Source organism: Lygodium microphyllum, chromosome 26 (assembly GCF_053477565.2).
Source record: "Lygodium microphyllum isolate KBCC chromosome 26, Lygodium_microphyllum_v1.1.10, whole genome shotgun sequence".
Taxonomy (NCBI): domain Eukaryota; kingdom Viridiplantae; phylum Streptophyta; class Polypodiopsida; order Schizaeales; family Lygodiaceae; genus Lygodium; species Lygodium microphyllum.
The window spans coordinates 23526466-23549153 of record NC_141160.1 but is presented as its reverse complement, the minus strand read 5'-3'; the positions used below and the strand labels follow the sequence as shown (position 1 = coordinate 23549153).

The 22688-nt window shown below is 42.2% G+C and overlaps 1 protein-coding gene and 1 pseudogene across 1 annotated transcript in view; both read right to left on the bottom strand.

Annotated features, from left to right (window-relative positions):
• Positions 1-458: 458 nt before the first annotated feature.
• The window catches only part of LOC148013050 (uncharacterized), a 55976-nt gene continuing 33746 nt past the window's right edge, over positions 459-22688 (bottom strand). Inside the window, exons 2-4 of the mRNA XM_087667574.1 lie at positions 16715-16861; positions 1552-1632; positions 459-1443 (exon numbers count right to left, since the gene is read on the bottom strand). Coding sequence (XP_087523700.1) covers positions 1201-1443; positions 1552-1632; positions 16715-16861 — 471 coding nt within the window. The 3' untranslated portion in view covers positions 459-1200. The remainder of the gene's footprint in view (positions 1444-1551; positions 1633-16714; positions 16862-22688) is intronic.
• LOC148013051 (uncharacterized) lies at positions 16889-21505 on the bottom strand (annotated as a pseudogene).

Here is a 22688-nt window from a genome sequence, read left to right as displayed (position 1 = left end):
TGAGGGGAGCTATTGCTCTACCATAGAATGATCTCTCATCTATGATAATCTCAACAGTTCACCTTGCTTTAGAAAAGTCAAGCCTAGACATGGCTCTCTGCCATTGCTCCCTTGAAAATCTTTGATCCACCAGCCAATCCTCATCATAATCTCTCCACGCATGCCTTGAAAGACCAATCTAAGCACTCTCTTCCAAATATCCTACACCTTAGGGGAATCCCATATACAATGTCTGAGTCTCCTTGTCCCTCTACATCTAAAACAAGCCATCAAAACTCTGCCAAAACTTGCCCAACTGCCTGTCGCCAGTCTTCGTAGTGATGGCCACTACATTTCAGAAGACATAGAAAAAACATAAGATTGAAACAATATTTCTAAACACAGCAAATTAGAATCATGACATGAAGATGGGGATCCATTAAAAGAGAGGTCATTGATGAATAGTCATTTGTACTCTGTATATCCTTGGATAATGATTAACAGCACTACAGATTTTGGTATGTTCTCACAAGTACAATAACAGATGAGATTAACACAAATGTCCGATTTCATGCTTACATTAGCATGCTGAGACTTGGAGTTTGATTGTGAAAGGAGATATTGAGGGGAGAAACATCTCAGACAACCCATCTGATTTGACAAACAGGACAAACTTGCCTCAAGAAAGCTCAAGCTTTCAACGTGACAAGTAATACAAACCAAGAAAAATAATAATTACACCAGGATCAATATTCTGCATGCAGTCAGTATGATCATTAAGAGTGTGGAGATTACACAATGTGGTACCATCAATAATACTGGGGAGATTGCCTATTCTACTGTATTCACTAATGGCAAAGTCGGTATCATCATTAAGAGTAGAGGGATCACATATTGCATCATTAAGAATAGTACATGATACCCTGAAAAGTGTGATTGGCTTGAGATATGAAGATTGGAATTCACTCCCGCACATGTATCGTGCCATTTCATACAAATGTGTGTCTGTGTGACTAAGGCATTCTCCCACCATCATTCCTGCCACTCACAGGATATAGGTACAGCTGAGAGAAATGTTAGCAATGATCCTCCATTCCTCGGCAACAACCAATCCTTGATGTGCAAGAGAAGCAGATAGGAGATGCTTCCTCCAAAGAGGAACACAAGCTGTGGCACTGAGCACTTGCGTATAATGAACAACCTGTTTGTGCATATTTTGCGTCACCGTTGAGATACTGGAGTCTTGTTTATGAAAGTGGGCTGCTTCATCTGTTTCTTCTGTTTCTTGGCTGGCCTCCTTATCTTGCTTCTTGCAATTCTATCTCTGCGGCCACCAGCCTTAGCTTTCAGCATCAAGTCGTCCAGGTAACTTCGATCCAGGAATTCTTTGGGACACAGCTCTTGGTACTTTTGAAGGCTCTGCTCAGCTTTGGCCTCCTCACCCATTAAGGTGTACACAAGCCCCTGTTGTATAAGACACATGGTACGAGAAGCTATAACAACTCCAACATTTGATTGCATGAACCTGTGACATGATTTCCTTACATCTTAAATAGTCATTGTTATACTTACCTGACATAAATAGGGTCGAAAGTCATTTGGATCTTGGGCTATCATACTGTCAAACTCTTTCAAAGCTGCTTCAAAATTCCCCTACAATGAATTTATCATTAGCAAGAATGATCTGCACCAACAAGCACATATAAAAGCCGAAAGGAAAAAAAGGCTAAACTATGCAGACATGACTACCTGTATGATGCAACTTATCTCAATCTATTAAGATTGGCTTTGCAAGCAAGCTATTATTAGTTTCTACCACCTCCATGAGTGAACACACCTCAGTGTGTGTTTAAGTCTACGGTTAGGGTTTGGGAAATCCCAAGCCTATAAAATAAACCCATAGCCTTATATTATCACATCAATCTATTCAGCTTTGTTGTCTACTTGCAAGATAACTCTCTCTCTCTCTCTCTCTCTCTCTCTCTCTCTCTCATGCACACACAAACACTCCTAATAGCTAGTTGTATTAATTATAAAAAAAGTACAAGATTACAAGACGTAGGATGGCTCTAGGCCATCATGCACAAAAAGATACAAAACTTATGGCAATGGAACATAGCAATTTGTTGTATGCCAAGGAACTAAATCCTCTCAAGGGAGAAGATCAGCATACTTGATAAGATCTAATTGCCAATGTAGGAGACCCTCGATTCTAGCAATATGCCCTTGAACACTTGCAGTTGAATCGAAGACAAAAGCATTCTGGGTGACCCAATTATACCACCAACCCCAAAATCTTAAAAAATGAAACATAAGTTTCATTTGTTGTTGCCGTGGGGTGGGATATTTTGACTAGACAAAAACCCAATCACAAAGGTGTGAAGATATGCTAGGGTTTGCACTGAGGAAACACAACATGTACAACCAACACTGAAACACAAAGACTCAAATAGAGACCGGTAAAACTCAAACACAAAATGCAAAAACTCAAAACTCAAAACTCAAACACAGAGACAAACACAAAGAGAAGAAACTCTAGTGAATGAATGTTGCAAAAGAATGTAAGAGTGTACAGAATGCCCAAGGGTAGAGCAATGCAATGTCGGAGAGTGACGTCCACTGAAGACGGATCCCAAGTGCAGTAACCAACAATCGGTGATGAGAGATTGCTGAATAATAAAGGCCAGCAGGCTGGTCACCAAAACTTAGCAATCCAAGGCTGAAATCTAGTAAATGCAACCATGTACCACTAGAGGAAGGCTGAAAAATGATCAACCGAGGCAGAGAACTATCAAAAGACAACAAAAGAGGTGTTTATTGATGTAGATGGCCTACTCAACAGCAAAAACGCAGGTATTACAGCAATCGCCCAGTGGGAGAGATGCTAGCAACCTATCACCTAGCACCGGATGCTGAAAATGCAAGCTAATCAGGTGCTATGATGATGTAGCAGATAGAGACCTCCAAACAATAGGGAGATAGCTAAAAACAAGCTAGTGATGAACTGCAATCGGTGATGGCTAGACAATAGATCGTAGGTGGTTGATAGCTGAAATCTGCACGGTAGAGTAAGAAACTTGCACAAAAGGATGAGGCTGAATGGTGGGCAGCCCGTCTATTTTATAGATGTTGAAGGGGCCCCCAAAAAATTAAGGTTTTGGGGGACCATTGTAACTCTCTTGAGCCACACACCAAATTTGCATTTTTCATTAATTAAGCATGTTTTGGGACTACTTAAAAATGCTAATCAATTGTAAAGCGTGTTTTAGCTCAACACCCCTTCTCAAGCTCAAAACTAAGCCTAAAAGGGTAGGCAGGCAATGTGTACCCCATGGTATCCAACACCAAAGCAGCCACGGCATCGAACAAAGGGTGCACGTCAGTTGCCTAATGGCCTACCAAGACTCCATAGGCAATGGCTATCTCACCAAGGGAGTCTAAGTAGTCACCCCAGAGAGGACATGGCATCAGACAAAGACTTCTCATCAGCTACCCAATGGCCTACCAAAAACTACAAGATGGATGCAACCACATTGAACTTTCCTTTTTGGGATTGAAAAATAAATTTTAGGGGTGGCAGCCGAATAAGTAAGAGTGGCCCAAAAGACAACTAGGGATGATACGCTCACCACATTTTAAAAAAATACAAGCTTACCCAACCACTCGAGATGTCGATGACAAGGGAAAGGTGATGAAGTATCATGTAAAAAAGGATGGTGTAATCTACTAATGAAAATAGCATAGGATCCATCCAATGGTGCTCTGCGCAATGGGATGCATAGTATGCTACATGTTGAAGAATGCTCATGCACTACGTACCACTTGGACAATGTTCCTCATGGAAAAATTATTTGCCTACCCAAGCGCCTTAGTACAAAGATGATAAAATCATGCAATGCATAGCAAAAGGTACGACAAGGGGGAAGGCCGATGTCGAAAATAAGTGTAGAAACCTATAGAATACCAAGAAGGGTAGAAATCCCGTCTCAACCTAGATGTCGATGCCAAAGAAGGAAGAGGAGCCTAAGGATGTCAACCTTCGTGTGGTGTTGAGAACCATGCGGATGAAAATGATAAAGCATCCTGACTAAAAGAGCAAGAATAGATAGAAGACACCGCCATGATAGCATCGAGAGAGATGCTACACATTGCGAGAGGGAAAATCTCCATCCTAGTAGAAGAGCAAAACTCCAAGAAGATGAAACCATGAAAGGAATGGCACGAATCTCCCGTCTCTAGCTCAAGAAGGACTGGTGCAAGCCTATATGTTAGCTCTACATTGAAATACAAAACCCTGCAAAAGATATCAAAATATGCAAGTACATAGGTAAATAGTGAGATGCTCCAAAAAACAAAACTTAAAATAAAAGAAAGCAAAGCTAAGTGCAATGCAATGAGTATGTAAGTATGCAACGAAAGTCTAAAAAAGGGAAAGGCTAAGTGTGTAGCCACCATCGCCTATGGCAAGGTGGAAAAGGGGTCCTAGAAGACGCACTGGATGCCCTAGAAATGGATGCATAAAGTGCAATAGGCGAGCCACTAGTAGAACATGGTCTCTAATCAAAAAATGATAAATCTAGTTAAACAAACCACCCTTCAAATGCAACCGAAACGTAAGTCTCCAATCCTACCAAGGATGATCCAAATCAAGAGTGGAGAAGGGCTAGGGATCTTGCAATTGCACTAAGATCACATTACACAAATCATGATATCTATGAGGGATATGGAAAACTTGTTTGGCTGTTGAAAAAGGCATCAACATAGTACAAGCCAAGAAAGTTGCATCTGCAATAGAAACCAAACTCAAGCATGTCATCTCATAGAACTTGGAGCGATCATCTTGTTTTCCTTCCCAAGAGCGCAATCAAGACACAACTGAAAACTAAATCTACAAGGAATTACCATGTAGTCTATCATCCACTAAATGCTAGTTCACATTCTAAAAGACAACCTTCCATGGGCATACCAAATGGGTCAAGAGAACAGAAGAAGCAACCGAGAGCTAGAAGACAGTGTTGAGCATGTACCACAATGATTAGTATTCCCATGCACAACTCCGTCTTCAAGAAAGAAATGAATAATAGAGACCCAAGGCTAATGGCCAGCACACACGGCTTGAAATAACAACCAACAAAGGGCAACCATGTGAGTCTAGACATCCAAAACAACCCCACCACCCATGCTTTTTGGAGTATAAACATGGCTCCATGAAATCCAAGAAATACTAGGATGCACTGAATTCTTTTTCCATAGCATCAAACTAATATGCCAAGTAAGGTCACTCAAACTACTCTTAATCCAAGGCAAAAAGGGCGAATAATAGGTGAGTATAGGTAGCATAACAATCTATGCCACTTTGATACACACATTGATGGGCCATGCCTAAGATTTACAATGAAGGAACTTAGCTTCAAGATTCTAATAAATCCATTGCAGCAATCGTTTAGGCTAAACATCAACATCCAAAGGGTAACCCAGATGCCTCACAGTATTGCCCTGCTACACCACTTCAGCCTACCACCCCACCCCAAGGCCTATAGATCTAATTCAATGCAAGTAATAAGAGAAGATTTAGCAGCATTAATATGAAAGCCTAAAGCTCAACCAAGCAAGTCCCAAACATCTAATGCCTTGCAGAAGATATCCTAATCAGCTTTCAATATCATAAAAGTGTCATCAATCAATGTCTACCCAACAAAGTGTTGATTCAATGAGAGGGATAAACCAGCCAACTACCTAGTCTCAACTAGATGTGACAACATAGTGAAAACCAAATAAGTAGTAGGGGCCAAAAACAGGGACTCCAAGGATGCTGAGCTAAACGGTTTGCTCATTGCCGATGGGAGTTGGATAGATATATGTTTTCAGCTTTGTACATACCTAGACTTAGCTGATTCTTTTCTCCTCTTAAGGCACATTGCCTTTAGATGGGAGGTTGTTAGGAATAAATGCCCTCGTGCCTTTAAATGTGCTCGGGTGTGAACACACCCTTAGCACTTGTACTTACACATATATATCTATCTAAAAACCTAAAGTGGTACACTTGTCATTGTACCTACAAATCGTGCACACTCTCTACTCTGCTCTCTCTCACTCTCTCTATCTCTCCGCACCTAAGGAACACCTGCTGTCTCGATCTTCGTGCCTAACCCATCGCCACACATCATGCTTCTTGTCATTGACTTCTGTCCTTCATAGCTAGACCTTGCTCAAGGATCTGTTTTTCTCAACATGGTATCAAAGCCATGGTGAGCTCGGTTTAGCTCAGCTCATTGCTCCTCCAGCTTCCCACAACCTCTAGTTAGCTTAGCTTCACAAGAATCTTTCATCTCTCACTTCATTTCCACTCTACCATTCTTGACCTCCATAGCCAACCAGCACATTATCTACTTGGAGCTCCTGGATCTCTCAAAATAAGTCATATCAGCTCATGATTTCTTCTATGGACCTCCTTCTCTACTCAAGAGTCAAGGCGCCCCCTTTTGTCACCTAAAACCAGGACATTAATGACCATCTAGCTTAGCATTGCACGTTTTTAACCTTGCTGTCAAAACAAGCCAATTGTTTGTCATACAGTCTGTCCAGCATGAATTGTCCGCCATCTATCCTGTGAGCTTAGGGCTCTTTAAGCTTGCTATATGAGTTTCCTTCTTACCTAGTATCTCAGCGAATGATCATCTCCACAAGATGCAGGGAAGAAAAAACTAATCAACCTATTAAAACCCTAAAGAAAGCCATAGCTCATTTTCACTAGAGCTCATAAAACTCTTCCTTTTCTCAATCCTCAGCTCACTTGAGTGTCTGCCGCTCTGATCCAAGTCTGACTTAATTTCAGACAAGATTTACACTTCAAATCAACAAGGGGAGAAATCAACAACATTAAGATTCAAGCTAGTATCTTTTGATACTACATAGTGTTATCTAACACTGGCATTACTTTTGTTCTTTGACACAATTGCTCTTTTACTGGTCAAAACTCAGAGATTTAAAGCTGATTCTCAGTCATGGGAATGACCAACATGAAGATTTTCATATGGATGCCTTCCATGAAGAATGACACAACTTCTCTTGCTCATTTGTACTACATAGAAGTTTTTTTGTGCTCTACTTGTAGGAAGAGATGGAGTTGCCTACATCTAATCGCCACCAAGGTCATCATGCAAAACCTGAAGCTTGTGATCTCTTTGCTTGAGGGGGACCAGAAGATAAAAGACAAAGAAGAAGCAAGCAAAGCGGAGAGCATCAAAGTGAAGAAGGACAAGGAAAAGAAGATCTGCATCTTGGAACTTGATTCACTAGAGTAACAGCCAGTGTCTGTAGTCTCAATCATCATGCTTCTTGTCATTGACTTCCATCCTCCATAGCTATACCTTGCTTAACAATCCATGTTTCTCAACATTCTTCACGACAAAACTTTGAGTTTTCAGCCTTCGGAGGCTACAATGAAGGCTACATTTTCAGCCTTTTGCTACAGATTTTGAGTTTTCATCACCTTTGATGGGTGAAACTCTTTGGGAATGAACGAAGGAAGGCCTGGTAGGCACCGGCACCATGCGCGGAGCCAGAGAGGGTTGCCCTTGTTTTTGTGCAAGTCATTCGATTTACAATGTCAACAGAGGAGACATAGAGACATTGCCTATGGGACTGTCCCAAAGCCCAAAAGATTTGGAGGAGAGCTCTTAGGATAGTATTCCATGGAAAAATGGAGTCCATGGTGGCAACATGGGGGGCTGTAGCTTGGGTCACAGACAGAGGTCCATCTTGCAGCTATCAAGACACTCAGGGGAGCATTTCTTTTCTCATCATTGGACAACATCTGACCACCATTCCTACCCCAGACTACTCATAGACACAGTGGACTGGGGTACATTGTTTCGAATGGAAGCTGGTTTCCAGTATTATAGCTTGGTACATATGGATTGCGAGATGTAGCCAGGTCATCGATCTTCAAGATATACCCACTAGGGAGTCTTTATCGACAATTTGGACAGAGATAGTCCACACTCTCCATGGGAGATGGGAGAGGATGCAAGGCAGCTCTAAGAGGATGAGGAAGAAAAGAGAGGCTTTCCTGCAGATTTAGGATTCAGACAACTTCTTTCATACTACCCCTCAGATGGTCTCGCACTTTAGCCCACCAGATTGGTTGCTCACACAACCATTGTATCTTTGATGTACCTAGTTACTCTTCACAGAGTTCCTTGTACGTTGTATTTACCTAAGGGATTTTTCTTCGAGGTGTTATTAATAGAATTCTCTTTTCTTGGAAAAAAAACAATGTCAACCGAAATTGACCGGGAGTTTCAAGCTATTATGGACCATAAGATTCCCGTGTTGCCAGCTTTTCCTTCAAATCAAAAGCTTAATGGGAAGAATTACCGCATTTGGCGCATAATGATGCTTGCCATCTTTGAGTCTTATGATTTGGCAAAGCTCATGACCGAGGGTATAGACCATCCTATGGCCCATGTTCCCTCCAAGCTTTTTGCAAATGAGAAAGCCGAGTTTATGAAGGTACAAGCACATTGAGACAAATCGAATGCCCGCCTCCATTCTTTCCTCTTTCTCTCTTGCATTCCAGCCATCATTGCTCACATCAAGCACTTGATCCTTGCTCAAGGGATATCGTTGGAGCCAGATCAAATGTACAATCAAATGATCATGATGAAGCGAGTGTCTTCGGAGGTTCAAGGAGGATTTTGAGTCCTAACACATCTTCTTCTATGTGGAAGCATATCAATAAGCTTCAGCAATTGCAGATGCAAGTCCAGAACACAAGAAAGGCAATTACCTCGAAGGACATGGCAATAACTCTTCTTTCTCAATTACGGCCCCAATTCAATGCATTCTACTCCGCCTTAATTGCTTCAAGGCAAACAAAGACCTTGAAGTGGGAGGAGTTGGTTCTTATGGTATTGGACCAAGAGGAACAACTCAAAGGTCAAAATGCCCCCATGCCGGAGGCTTTGACAAGACAATTTTCCCAACAAAAGGAAAAGAATAACAACAACAAGAAGGAAGAGAAGTCAAAATAGGACAAAGCCAAGGAGTCTACTTGTCACATCTGTGGCAAGACAGGTCAAGGACAAAAAGGACACCAAGAAGGAGAAGACTACAAAGGACTAAAGGGTGGTGACTGCTCCTTCATAGCCCACCTTCCTCCATTTGGAGGTGGTAGAGGATGTTCCTCCGACGGCCACTAATGCAACGATGATGGCCCCACACTCTCATGAGTGGATTGTGGTGGGCAATGGTGCTTCCCACCACAAGACTCCTTCAGAAGGGATTTCTTGCATGCGTTCGATACATGGGCAAATCCTTAAATGTGACAGCTCTTCAGTTTCCATCAAAGGCAAGGGTAATATACATGTAATTTTGAATAGGCAAGGAGGTGCCCACACTTCAAAGATGCTCTATGTGCCACGTCTAGGGTATCATCTTCTTTCAGTAGGCAAGATCTATACTCTTGGTCCCTCTTCGTCTCACAATCAAGCTTGATAAGAACTCCTTCCATGTTGTTGATGGTGTTTCTCAACCGGTTCTTCATGCAAGACATGAGGAGAATGGCATCTACAAGATGTGGTCTTCTTTTATCTTTTCTTCTCTTCTTATTTCTTCATGTACTCAAGCCGAGCTTTGGCATGCTCAGTTTGGCAACCTCAACTATGAGTGCCTTCAAAAGGTAGCTTGTGGTCAGCTAGTACATGGATTGCTAGAGACTGGTGTGAGGCACCTACCATATGTATCTTGTATTCATGGCAAGCAGCATAGGGATACTATTCCTAACAAGGCTTCACAACAGGCTAAGAAGCCCTTGGAGCTTGTTTCGACGAACTTATCTGGACCCATGAGACCGAAGTCCCTTAAGGGGAGTTTGTATTTTATGCTAATTGTTGATGATTTTAGCAAGATGACATGGGCATATTTCTTGACCTTGAAGTCCAAAGCATTCTCACGTTTTAAGAATTGGTTTATCTTTGAAGAGAATAGGTCTACCACGAAACTCAAGACCCTACGTTCCGACAAGGGAGAGGAGTCTATCTCCCATGAGCTAACTCGTTTTTATGCATATCATGCATTCACTAAGAGTTTGCCAACACGAATACCCCTCACGAGAAAGGAATATTGGAGCAGAAGAATCGCAGAGTGATCGAGATGAGGCGAACTATGATGGAGCATCAACAGACATCTCAAAGTCTTTGGGCTAAAGAAATGGCTACCGATGTCCACATCCTTAATCCAACCCCTACTTCAGTCGTGGTTGGTATGCCTCCTTTAGAGGCTTATTTTGGATAGAAGCCGGATGTCTCTTATTTCAGGGTGTCGAGTGTGATACCTATGTTCACATCTCGAAGAAGAAAAGAGAGAAGTTTGAGCCAGCTTCCAAGAGACAAGTGTTCATGGGATATAGCTCGCAGTCCAAAGGATACAAGCTTTATAATCTCGGTTCATGGGAGTATACACAAGTCGAGACATTCAATTGATGGAGTTTCCAACTACAAAGGGGGGTACTGACTATCTCGTTCTTGGAGATCAAGGTGACAGTTGGGCACCTACTCCAGTGCCTTTGAACCTTTGCCTATTGAGGCTCCACCCTTGATGGAGGAAGAGATTGCTTCACCACTAGATTTACCCATTGAGACAACCCTAGTGGATATTCCAAATACTTCGGCAAATGGAGAGTGGTGGGGGAAATATCAACCACCTCCTCGTTGGGCTCAAGACACACACTGTGATTCAAGGATTGAGGGAGTCCCTGAGGAGTGGCAACCGCAAGATGGTCCGCGACAATCTTGGAGAAACTAAGCATATACCATCAAGCTTGTTTGTACTAACTATTGTCTGATGACCCATGCCATGCACAATATGGAGTCCATCTCCGTGAAGGGGACTTTACAATCACAACATTAGAAGAAGGCTATGAAGCGAGAGTTGGATGCTATCGAGCAGAATGGCACTTGCAATCTTGTGCCTCCACCCGTTCACAGGAAGGTGATTGGTGTAAAATAGGTCTTCAAGGCCAAATATCACAGTGATGGTACTTTGATAAGCACAAGGCACGGCTCATCGCAAAGGGCTTTGCACAACGCCCAAGGGTGGATTTCCGTGACACCTTTGCACCTACCACTCAAATGGCTACCATTAGGGCTGTTCTTGCCTTAGCTAGCCATACGAGAAGGTCGGTTTATCAACTTGATGTGAGGTTTGTCTTCCTAAATGATGATTTGAAGGAGGAGATCTATGTTGAGTAACCTCCTAGTTTTTCCTCATCAAATGGACAAGTATACTAGTTGAAGAAGGCCCTTTATATCCTCAAATAGGCTCCATGTGCTTGGAACGAGAAGATAGACTTGTTCTCCAAGGGAAGTTGAGGTATCAATGTTCCTCTTTTCATCCCCAATCATATGTCCACACCTAAGCTAGAGGACATAAGAGGTTCATGCTTTATGTGGATGATCTTATTTTGATAGGTGAACATGCCCAAAAGGTCAAAGAGATGAAGGAGGCGCTACACGAGATGTTCAAGATTATAGATATGGGCCTTCTCCATTTCTTTTTAGCCATGAGATTTACCAAACTACAAGGGGAATTTTCATCTCCCAACAAACGGTATGTACAGAAGCTTTTGGCCACATTTGAGATGGGGAGATGTAAGGCCATTTCTACTCCTAGACGGCCACAACCCATGCAGATTCTTGGGCAGCAAATGCTACCCTCTACAGGCAATTGATTAGGCCCTTGATTTGGCTTCTTAACACTCCAATTGATTTGTGTTTTCCTATAGGTTTATTGTCCAGGTTCATGAGTAAACCAAAGATGGTAAATTAGCAGCCTACTATGAGGATTTTATGGTTCTTGAGAAAAACCCCCGATCTTGATATTCATTATCCAACCGCTACTGGAGATTCACCTTTGATTCTTACAAGATGGATGAATTCACATTGGGCCATTGATGTTGACCAACGGAGGTCAACAACATAATATTGCTTTGCTTTGGGTGCAAGGTGTTATCTCGTGGAATAGTAAGAAGCAAACCACTGTTGGCCTTTCTTCCACAAAGGCAAAGTATTGAGCAACGTCTTCTACCACATGTGAGCCAATGTGGCTTTTCAAAGGTTGCTAGGAGAGATTGATTGTCCTTAGGCAAGTCCTACGACACTTCATTGTGACAATGAAAGTTGCATTGCTTTTGGCACGCGGAAGCCAGTGTTTCATGTTAGATCGAAGCGCATTGAGATTCAATACCATTTCATTTTAGAGAAGATCTTGGATGAGACCATTGATGTGGTTTACTACAAGACAAAGGATAATCTAGTAGATTTGTTTATGAAGGTGCTTCCTCAGGTTGTTCTCCGACAGCACTCCAAATCCATAAGCCTTATGTCGCATCCAAGATTTGAGAGGGGGTGTTAGAGATTAGTCATTCCCTAGACTAGCATTTCTCAAGATACAATTAGTGCAGTCAGTTCTCTCAGAGAGACTTGCGCATTTCCTGTCGATTGTTTGGGCATTCTTTCGAACAATAGTCAATCTCTAGGCAAGTTTCGTGGACAGTTCAGTGCTACATCACATTTATTGCAGCTATCCAAATGGCCATTTTTAGTGGTATTCGGCCAAATTTGGTAGGTCGGCCAAGTCTAACAGAGGCCTAATTTGGCTGGCCAACCTGCCATATTTCTCTTTTTTCATGGCTATTTACTGGCCATTTCAGCATGCCCTCTTCACTTGTTCATTTCAGGTTGGTGCGAGAGATTCGGCTTGAGGAGATACATCAACAGCCCTTGTATATCTGTCCTCTTAATTTCAACATCCATTGACTCTATATTCTATCTCTTTTCTCTCTCCCTTTCTCTCATGTTCATTGTCTTTTAGTCTTGTCCATAGGCTTCTACATTCACTGCACTTTGATATTACCCCCTCCCCTTAAGCATCAAAAAATGCTCTGGACCCCTGCTCTATTGAACTTAACTAAGTCTAATCCAAAGTCGACTCTAACAAAAAAACCTAAAGGTAAAGCTGCAACAACTAAGGATGTTCTACCAAGTCATCCACCTAGCATCCATTGATGAATAGTTCTGAAACTTCACCAGATGCCTTCTGGAAACTTTACCTCTGATCTTTCTCTCTTTATGTGCCAAAATCTGCTGGAGTACCAAAATCTCATTCACTTCTCAACCTGTGCTGAATTTCACCAAATACATCCTCAAACACATCACCATGAAAAGGCCTCAACAAGCTCACATGAAATGCATTGTGCATTTGCCAATGTGGTGGTAATTTCATCCTGTAAGCATTATCGTTGATCCTCTCCAACACCTAAAAGGGCCCATAGTATCTCATACTCGGCTTTGGATATAACCTCTCTCTACCTTTCATCTTTTTCAACCTTGCCTTTTCAAACCACAACACATAATCACCCTTTGCAAACTACAAAGCACGTCTATGGCAATCAGTTGTCCTCTTTTGCTTCTCTTGAGACCTCTAAAGAGCATACTTAACCTTCACATAGATTGCATCCATGTTTTCTACATACCGATCAACCTCAAAGATCTTGTCCATTGTGTGCAAAATAAGGGGCCTTTTTGTTAGTAGAGAAGTCTAGCATGTGTCCTAGGAGACTAAACATTTAAGAGTACTTTAGGTGTTTTTTAGTAGTCATTTAGTTGCTTATTTTGGCATTCTATGTTGGCTGACCTAAGACCATTTTTGGCATCCTTTTGCTCTATTTATTCAAGCTCCTCCTCCACACTCTATCATGATTCATTCATCACTTGTAAATCCACTGCATGCCCTGTGGAGAGAGGGAGCCAGTGCTAGTGCCCACACAACTAGTGACTCGTTGTTGTACACAGCGTTGTATGGTATATGCATTCCATTTCCCGAGCACATCTCTAAGTTGTGTTTTCTCCTCCTCCTCTTCTATTTTGTGTTTAGCAATTTATTTCGGCATTCTTTCATGCTTCCATTACTGTAGCCACTTCTGACACGGTATCAAAGCTCAAGATCTCCGCTCCTACTGATGTTTTCTACTGATTACACATCTTCCTTGGCCTATTGCTGATCTTCTTCCGCCCTCTACTCATCAAGCAACTTGTATCTGTTCGCAATTGTCCTGTTTCCAGCCTCTGCAGTCTGCTTGTACTGCATTTATTGCTCCTACTACCTGCATTTTGTCTCCAGCAGGCTACATTTGCATTTTCTGTATTGTTCTATTATGGTACTGCTGCATTTAATGCCTGTTTTGTCTAGATTTTGACTCCTGCATACTGGGCAACTATATTTTCAAGTTCTGTTGGCTGTAATTTTCACCTTCTTGCAGTGTTTGATCAGATTTTGTCCTTTTGCAATAGTGACTTTGTGATCAGCTATCTCTATAGTGCATGTGCACTCTAGTCTCTACAATGCTTTGGCTGTACTCTCTCTCTCTCTCCCTTGTTTTATCTTCCTATCCTCTCCAAATGGCTCCCCCTACTCTTCTACTAATGACAAACTTCATGACCCCGATTACCTAACATGGAGTGCTGTTATGAAAGCATGGTTTGTGCAAAAGCCATTATGGTACATTGTTTCTGGAGCTTTTGAGTGTCCTAAGCATCCCACTCCTCTTCCAACTGAACGAGGACAACTATGAAAAAGCTATGCTCACATGGGACAACAACGATGCCCATGCATATTTTGCTCTTCTTCATTGTCTCTCTAAAGAAGTTATTTCGGCAGTCACCTCCAAGACTACTTCAACGATATGGGTGAAGCTTCAGATGTTGTACGAGGCTCCCTCGACTATGCATGCAATTACCCTTTATGGTTAACTCCAACAAATGAAGTTTTGAGTCAAAGGATACTATCCAATCCTTCTTGCTTCATGTTACACATGTACAGGATCAGCTTCAACACATGTAGTCCGCCCTTCCAAAGCCTCATCTTGTTGGGGCTATGCTCTACAAGCTCCCTACAGCATTTGATTGGAGTGGCCAATGCTTTGCAGACCGAGATGTCAACACTAGTGAGTTTTACATGTGTGTTGCTTGAGCATGAGGCATCTTTGTGATTATAGGGATCACTTCCATCTCAATATAGTGGCTCCACTAAGGCATTTACAACTTCAGAGAGGGGTGACAGAAAGAAGAAGTCGAAGGCCCAGTGCTATCACTGTGGAAAGAAAGGACATTAGCGCAAGGATTGCCAACAATTAGCAGCTTCAAGGAAGAAGCACAAGAAGAAGAAGCAACAGGATACAAACTCCTCCGAGTGAACACCCGTCAGTGGTGTGGTACTTAGTAACTTAGGGATTATACTTTCATTATCATTCTCACATAGTGGATGTGACCTTCCAACACTCCCTTCTCTCTTCTTGTTCACTTGTTCACTATGAGTGTGTGGGAGTGTGCATGCTACTGAATCCTAACCTAGCATCCCATCCATGGAGTTCCATTTGCGAGAGCCTGCTCAAGCTTACTAGGCAACTGCAATAGTTCCCAAAGTGTGTGCACCTACAGGTGCATACGTGTGTTCATCCCATTTGAGGTTTCTCCATACAGCAACAGCAAATATTACCCAAAAAAAGCATGTGCGCTATAAGGAAATGCTAGAGCAAAAAAAGAAGGCACTGAGTGTACAACATGCACCATGCCCAAGTGTTATTCCAAATGCAGCAATTGCAATCCACCTACCATGCTCAAATGAAGCCACTCAGCTTTGTGGCTATGTGGATACCAAAAGCACATCTGTGACTAGCTCAATGATGTGGCAGAATGAGGAAGATTGGAACTTGGAAGGTGACAGGCAACATTCCAAGATGAAAATGCAGCAACGCAGATCCTCTTGGGGGCTTGAACTAGTAACAAATACCAACAGCAGGTCCTGAAACAGCAGCAGATTTTATGTCAACCAGCAAGACAGCAATCGCCAAGGACAAGGGTATGTTGTTGATAATGGCAGACTGGATATCGAAATGCAGCCATTGAGAGGCAGTGATACAATGGATTGATGACCGAGATGACGGTGATGGGATAGTAGGAGGTCACCATGATGGCTGATGATGAAGTGAAGCAGGGTAGGAGTCTAGGTTATAAGTAGATCAACGCAATGATCGCGATAAAGTGTGGGTGATGGGAATGAAGAGTGGCCACCCCAAGACTCTCCTTTCACATGACTTTTTGAGCCATTTTTCCTACCAAGATCAAAACATCATTTTCTTTTGAACAAAATCTTTTTGGGGCTACTTTGAAGTTTAATTAGGCCAAAAGAAATCAGATTACAGATTTGTTTGCACACTGAAGCAGCCTTCTGTAAAATGATCATCTTGATACAAATGGAGATGATACAAGGAGATGAACATATAAGTTCATAATCAAAGTTGAGAGGTGTGTGCCTGCAGAATTAGATTTCTCCAAAACAGAAGAAGCAAAACACAGCCAAAATCAAGTCTACATAGATCAGCTGAACAGATTAGAGACTACAATACTTACAGCACACAGTTCAAAGAGAAAACCATTGTAGATGGTGATTAATCTCATAAAAATTGATCCATTTGTACAAAGTAGCAATCCACAATATAACAGTTCATAAATATACAAGGACAGAGCAGAGTGAATACTGAAAAAAAAAAAAAGGCTTGATCCATCATCGATCATATTAAGAAGAAATTCCTAAATATCAAGCTTCCTCAAACACATCAAAAGCTGAATAAAGCAGAATTCACAATTCCGTTACTTGAGTGTAAATTGAAGCTTACTTGTTGAGTATAAAATTGGCCAAGAAGCATTCTCAAGTTTCTTGCTTCAATATCTTTATTCTCAGAGATAGCTTTGTTCACAGCTGCTTGAATAAGCTCCAAAGCTTCATTTCCTTCTCCTGCACGATTTAAAAGCATGACGAGGCCCTGCAAAAAACTCGTAAGCAATAGTATAAATGCTTGGAACCTGTGATTAATCAAGGTGCTAATCTATAAGCCAAAATATTTTGAACTGCATAATGACCAGAAATCATTATCAACTTTGAGAGCAGTCAAACGAATCCAGTATAGTCACTTTCCTCACAGGTCTGTATGACCCACAAACTATTGTAAGAAGTGTAATAGCTGTGAGCACAGATTACACTAGTGCGATGTACACAAACTGCAACCAGTCAACCAGAGTTCACCACCAGGATTGCATCAATGCTGGCCATGTTTGTGGTCCAACATGAGCTGCACCAACATAACTCTGGCCTGTAACACTTAATTTGACTGCACAAAAACGTTACTGTTATATTGGATAATATGAGACGTGTCACATGCAGTGCCTTAGTTTGGTGTCGGATGAACACATTGACCAGCCTTTAGCCTATACTAGGAAGTGTTAGTGCTCAGTTGGGGATGCGCTAACACTTTTAATGCAGAAAAAGTGCTGCAAATCTCTGTACATAACCAGTCATGACACAATTTGGCAATGCTGCTTTCTAGTCATTCTAATCCAAACAATCTCTAGCACATGAGCACCTTTTACCTTCAAGTTAAGAAGGGCTTTCCCCCAGTGTGACCACCCTCCTAGGCATTGCTGTTACTGTAACTTAGCGTTTTGTGATTTCATTACTTCATTTATTCGATCAATCATGACTTCTAACAGCTTTGTGTGTGTGTGTCTCTCCCAGCTATTTGTTCTTTGCAAATCTCTGTAAACCAGTCATGACACAATTAGGCTGTGCAAATTACTAGTCATTCTAATCCAGACAATCTCTAGCACATGAGCACTTTTTACCTTCAAGTTAAGAAGGGTTTTGCCCCTGTGTGACCACCCTCCTAGGCATTGCTGCTATTGTACCTTGGTGTTTTGTGCTTTCATTACTTCATTTATTCAATCAATCATGACTTCTAACAGCTCTGTGTGTGTGTGTGTGTGTGTCCCAACTTTTGCTGTTTCTTAGCCAGATGTTATACTTTCTTTACTCTTTTAGGAAACATGATAGTTCCTTGTATACATTGATGTATATCTCTCTCCTCTTTTTATGTAATAGATAATTGTATTAATTACCAGAAAAAGTACAGGATTACAAGTTGCAGAGTGGCTCTGGGCCATCATGCATAAACCATCTTCACCAGATACAAAAAAGACGAGAACAAGGGGCATGCCAGAGCTAGACCAGCCAATTCACAAAGGATCAAGAACTCTCTCTCTCTCTCTCTCTCTCTCTCTCTCTCTCTCTCTCTCTCTCTCTCTTTTCGTGAAGATAATTGAATTAAGTAGTAAATACATCAGACCATCAGGTCAGCTTAGAAATAACGCAAAATAACAGTCCTAAAGGAAAGTCTACACAGACTCTAACACAGAAAGCACACTGAAAGCACAGCTGGTGTGGAGCGAAATATCACAGACTCTAACACAGAAATATCACACTGAAAGCACAGCTGGTGTGGAGCGAACAGTGTCCAGCTAGGGAGTAGCAATATCAGGAAGAACCAGGTCAGCAGACACCATAGAGGTGATTTGCCACAACACTAAACCCCGGATTCGAGCCACATGACCATGAATCCCAAATATTGAATCAGAAATGAAGGCATTCCGAGTATGCCAAATATGCCACAAGGCTGTCCATCTGAGGAAATGGAAAAGGCAGGAATAATCTGGACTCAAAGAGGTCATGGAGGTCATCTTCCCCAAAATCCACGAACGAGCTGAAATCCGGTATCGAGTCAACAAGGACCAAACACGGAAAACAAAATTCCAAATCTGTCTTGCAACAGGGCAGGAGACAAAAAGATGAAGCACTGTCTCATCACATGTAGTACAGAATATGCATCGCCCAGCAGAGATCTTACGAGCACGCAGCACAGTCCCAGTAGGAAGAGCCCAATAAGTAGCCTCCACATAAACACTTTTCCCTGATACGGAACCTTAGATTTCCAGAGCTGGATGAATATGTCCTGCCACTTCTTTTTGCTCTCCCGAATGTGCCATACTTTATTTGCCTTATCCGTGACCCATCTCTTGGCCTCTACCATCTGATGATATATCTGATTGGCCGAACTTTTCTTGAAATCATCAGGAATCACAAACATCCAATCACTCCAGGGAGACGAGAGCTGTAATGTAGGCAAAGGATAGTAGCTCGTAATTCTGTCCTGTATGGCCATCCAAATAACATGATACCCTCTAGGCACCCGAAAGTGCTAGTGAATACGCTGAAGTGAATAAAGACGGGCCTGTCAAGGAATGACACCATCCTAGACTGATTGCAACCCCAACCGAGCCATGCGGTTAAACTTGTCTCTCTACAGATCTTTGTCAGGCCAGTCCAACAACCTGGAAGAGGCCAGTACTTCGCCTAGGAGAGAATTCTCCTCCTTGCGAGAATCCAGGGGGCGCCAAACCGAAAAACGTAACATCGCCTGCCAAGATGCAATCATATGGGAAAGGGGAAAAGACTGGGAGACCTTAAGAGATCTTGTGGAGTTGTACATGCCACCAAGAAGCATGAATAACCGTGCTACCATGAGAAATGCCAATCTTTTCTATAAAATATTTTGCCATATCTGTCCAGGGATGAGTCTGTACACAAAGAGCTTGCAAAAGATCTAACCTCAAAGCAGCCATATGAAAATTAACATCCAATAGAGCTGCTCCCCCCATCCTTTTAGGAGTAGTCACATGTTGCCATGAAATCCACACTTGACCCAGGCGATTTCCTTTCTTCTTCCATAACATGAATCGAATAGGTTGGACCAATTCCAATAGGGACTTGTTAGTCCAAGGAAGCAAAGGCAAGAAAAACGAAATCATGTTGATCATAATGCATTGTGCAATTATAAGTCTCACATGGAGAGGCTAGCCTTGTGACTTCCAGTACATAAACCGATCATGAATACGAGGTGTCATCCAATCCAACAAGGCACGAGGAGCCACCTCCACCCCAATACGAGTGTCTAGTTATATTCCCCTTGGGAATCACAATACAATTCCAACCCAAAGCCTGCAAATCATTTTCTATACAAGAGAGCAGAGTGGATTTTTGAGCATTTATATGTAGTCACGATGCCATAGCAAAAAGTTTCCACGCAACCATTGCCCGATTAACATTGGAGCGATCACCCTTAAGAAACATAAAGGAATCACCTGCCAAAGATTGACCCCCAAGTTGGACCCCACTAGAAAGAGACAAACCAACAATCTCTCTCTCTCTCTCTCTCTCTCTCTCTCTCTCTCTCTCATGCTCTCATGTACAATTTCAAACCTATTTTGCATTAAAAATTTACAAATTTCATAAAAATAACTTACTATTGAAGAGTCTATGTTAATGTGCAAAGTGGCTTGTGCAATTGAGGAAGGCACAAACTATTACATTCACTTCTTTCACAATGTCTCAATTTTGTGATAGAGCATGACAGCCTTGACCCTTTGAGTTTTGCCACCGATGAATTGCAACTTGTGTATGCTTTTTTGATGATTGGAAGGTACCATTGGATTCATCGCCATACATTTTGTGTGCACACAAATCCTTATCTCCATTCAACAAGCATACACATGCTTGTGCTACATATTTTCAACTTGAAGAGTCTATTTTCAAGACATTTTGCTATACTAGACTGCTCTCTCTCTCTCTCTCTCTCTCTCTCTCTCTCTCTCTCTCTCTCTCTCTCTCTCTCTCTTCGTAAAAGGTAATTGTATTAATTACGAAAAAAGGTACAAGTTTACATGATTACAAGAAACACGAGGGCCCTAAGCCAACGTGTGTAAAATCCCAATACAAGGCCACGAAAAAGTTACACAAGTCATGGCAAAGACCCAGAGGAAATTGCCATATGCCAGGGAAGCAAGTCCTCCCGAGGGAGGAAGTCCGAGTGCCGAATGAGATCTATCTACCAATGCAAGAGACCTTTAAGCCGGGCAATGTGTCTCGGTACATTAGATGCTGAATCAAAAAGAAAGGCATTCCGAGTGGTCCAAATGTGCCAACATCCCCAGTATCTGAAGAAGTGGAATAAGATCTTCATATGCAATTGTGGCGGTGTGGGGTATTTTGGGCGCACAAAAACCCAATCGAAAGGGGTTAGTGAGGATCCCACCACTGCGCGCCAAACCTGTGACAAGAGCGACCAGATATTCTTGGCGAGAGGGCAAGAAATAAATCGATGTCAGGCCGATTCCACAATAGTGGTACAGAAGAAACAATTGTCGTTCGAGATTCGACGCTTAGAAAGGGCCGAGGCAAGAGGGAGACCACCAATCATGACCCGCCAAAGAAAGACCTTACATTTGAAAGGGGTCTTATTCAACCAGCCTTCCATCACAGTTGCCTTCCACCATGACTGAGATTTCCGCAATCCCCATACAGTATTAGCTTTCACACCCAGCCATTGATGATCTTTAATCAGAAGATGATACACGTGATTAGCAGACGCCTTTTCCAGACTCAAGCGGCTTGCAAGGTCCCAGTCCTGCCAAGGACGATCCACAGCCATGGCAAAAAAGGGTTGCCTGCCCTGAAGCACTGACAGAAGCTGTTCCCATAAATCACGGTATCCGCACAGGATTCTGAAAACTCTCTCTCTCTCTCTCTCTCTCTCTCTCTCTCTCTCTCTCTGTGTGTGTGTGTGTGTGTGTGTGTGTGTGTGTGTGTGTGTGTGTGAAGATAATTGAATTAAGCAGTAAATATTTACATCAGACCATCAGGTCAGCCTAGAAAATAACAAACATAAATGAAAGTCTACAATACTCTAACACAAAAATGTCACATAGAAAAAACAAGTGGAGTGGAGCGAACAATATCCAATGAGGGAGCAGCGATGTCAGGAAGAACTAGATCACCATAGAGAAGATCTGCCACAACACTAAACCACGACTCTCTCTCTCTCTCTCTCTCTCTCTCTCTCTCTCTCTCTCTCAGCTGAATAAAAGAGGAAAACCATCAATTACAAAAGAACGAGGAAGAAACTACCAAGGAGGCCACTTCATGGCTAGAGATACTCAAGAAGACGTAAAAGCAAGTGTTGGAGGGGGAGCAATGGATCCAAGTAGCCAAAAAAGGAAAGCAACCAGCCAATCCATTCTCGGTAGCTAACATAATTGACACGCTCCAAGAACAAAAACAAAAAGTGTGGGCACTTATTGTTGGAGTGGTGGTGCTGAAAATGCATGAGAATGTGGAAGGAGACGCCAAGGAACTATATGCCTTGATTGACATAGGCAAAGATTTGCACAAATCTGCTTGTAGAGTGGGTAAGAAGGTTACCCATGATAGTGCAAAGGAGAGCTCAAAGGACCATGCTTTCATTCTACAACGTACGCTTTCCCACCATAGAGATGATAAGAGATTTCCTAGCCCAATGTAGAACACTGAAACGGACAAGGGTGTTTTACAGCAAAAGAAGAGACCATTCTTGGCCTAGTTAGAGCGCAATCTATACCAAAAATTCTTAAGTCAAGACTCTAGAGAAGCCTAGAGGCTCTTTAGAGAGCATTTCCCAGCCACAACCATTACATCGTCATCTACATGGGAGCAGTATGCAGCCAGTCTATATATGGTGACAGGTCAGCCTCCTCTTCCAAATCCACCAAAGCCCTATCCAACAACTTCCACTTTCTTTACAGAGGATAGATTTCGGGATGCTATCGATAGACTCAGCAGAGGGAGGACACACAACCATGATGGACTAGGGCGAAGCATTTAACTCATGCTAGAGATTTGGTGGCTGGACCACTAGCCTATACACTTAACAGAGTCATGTGCAAAAG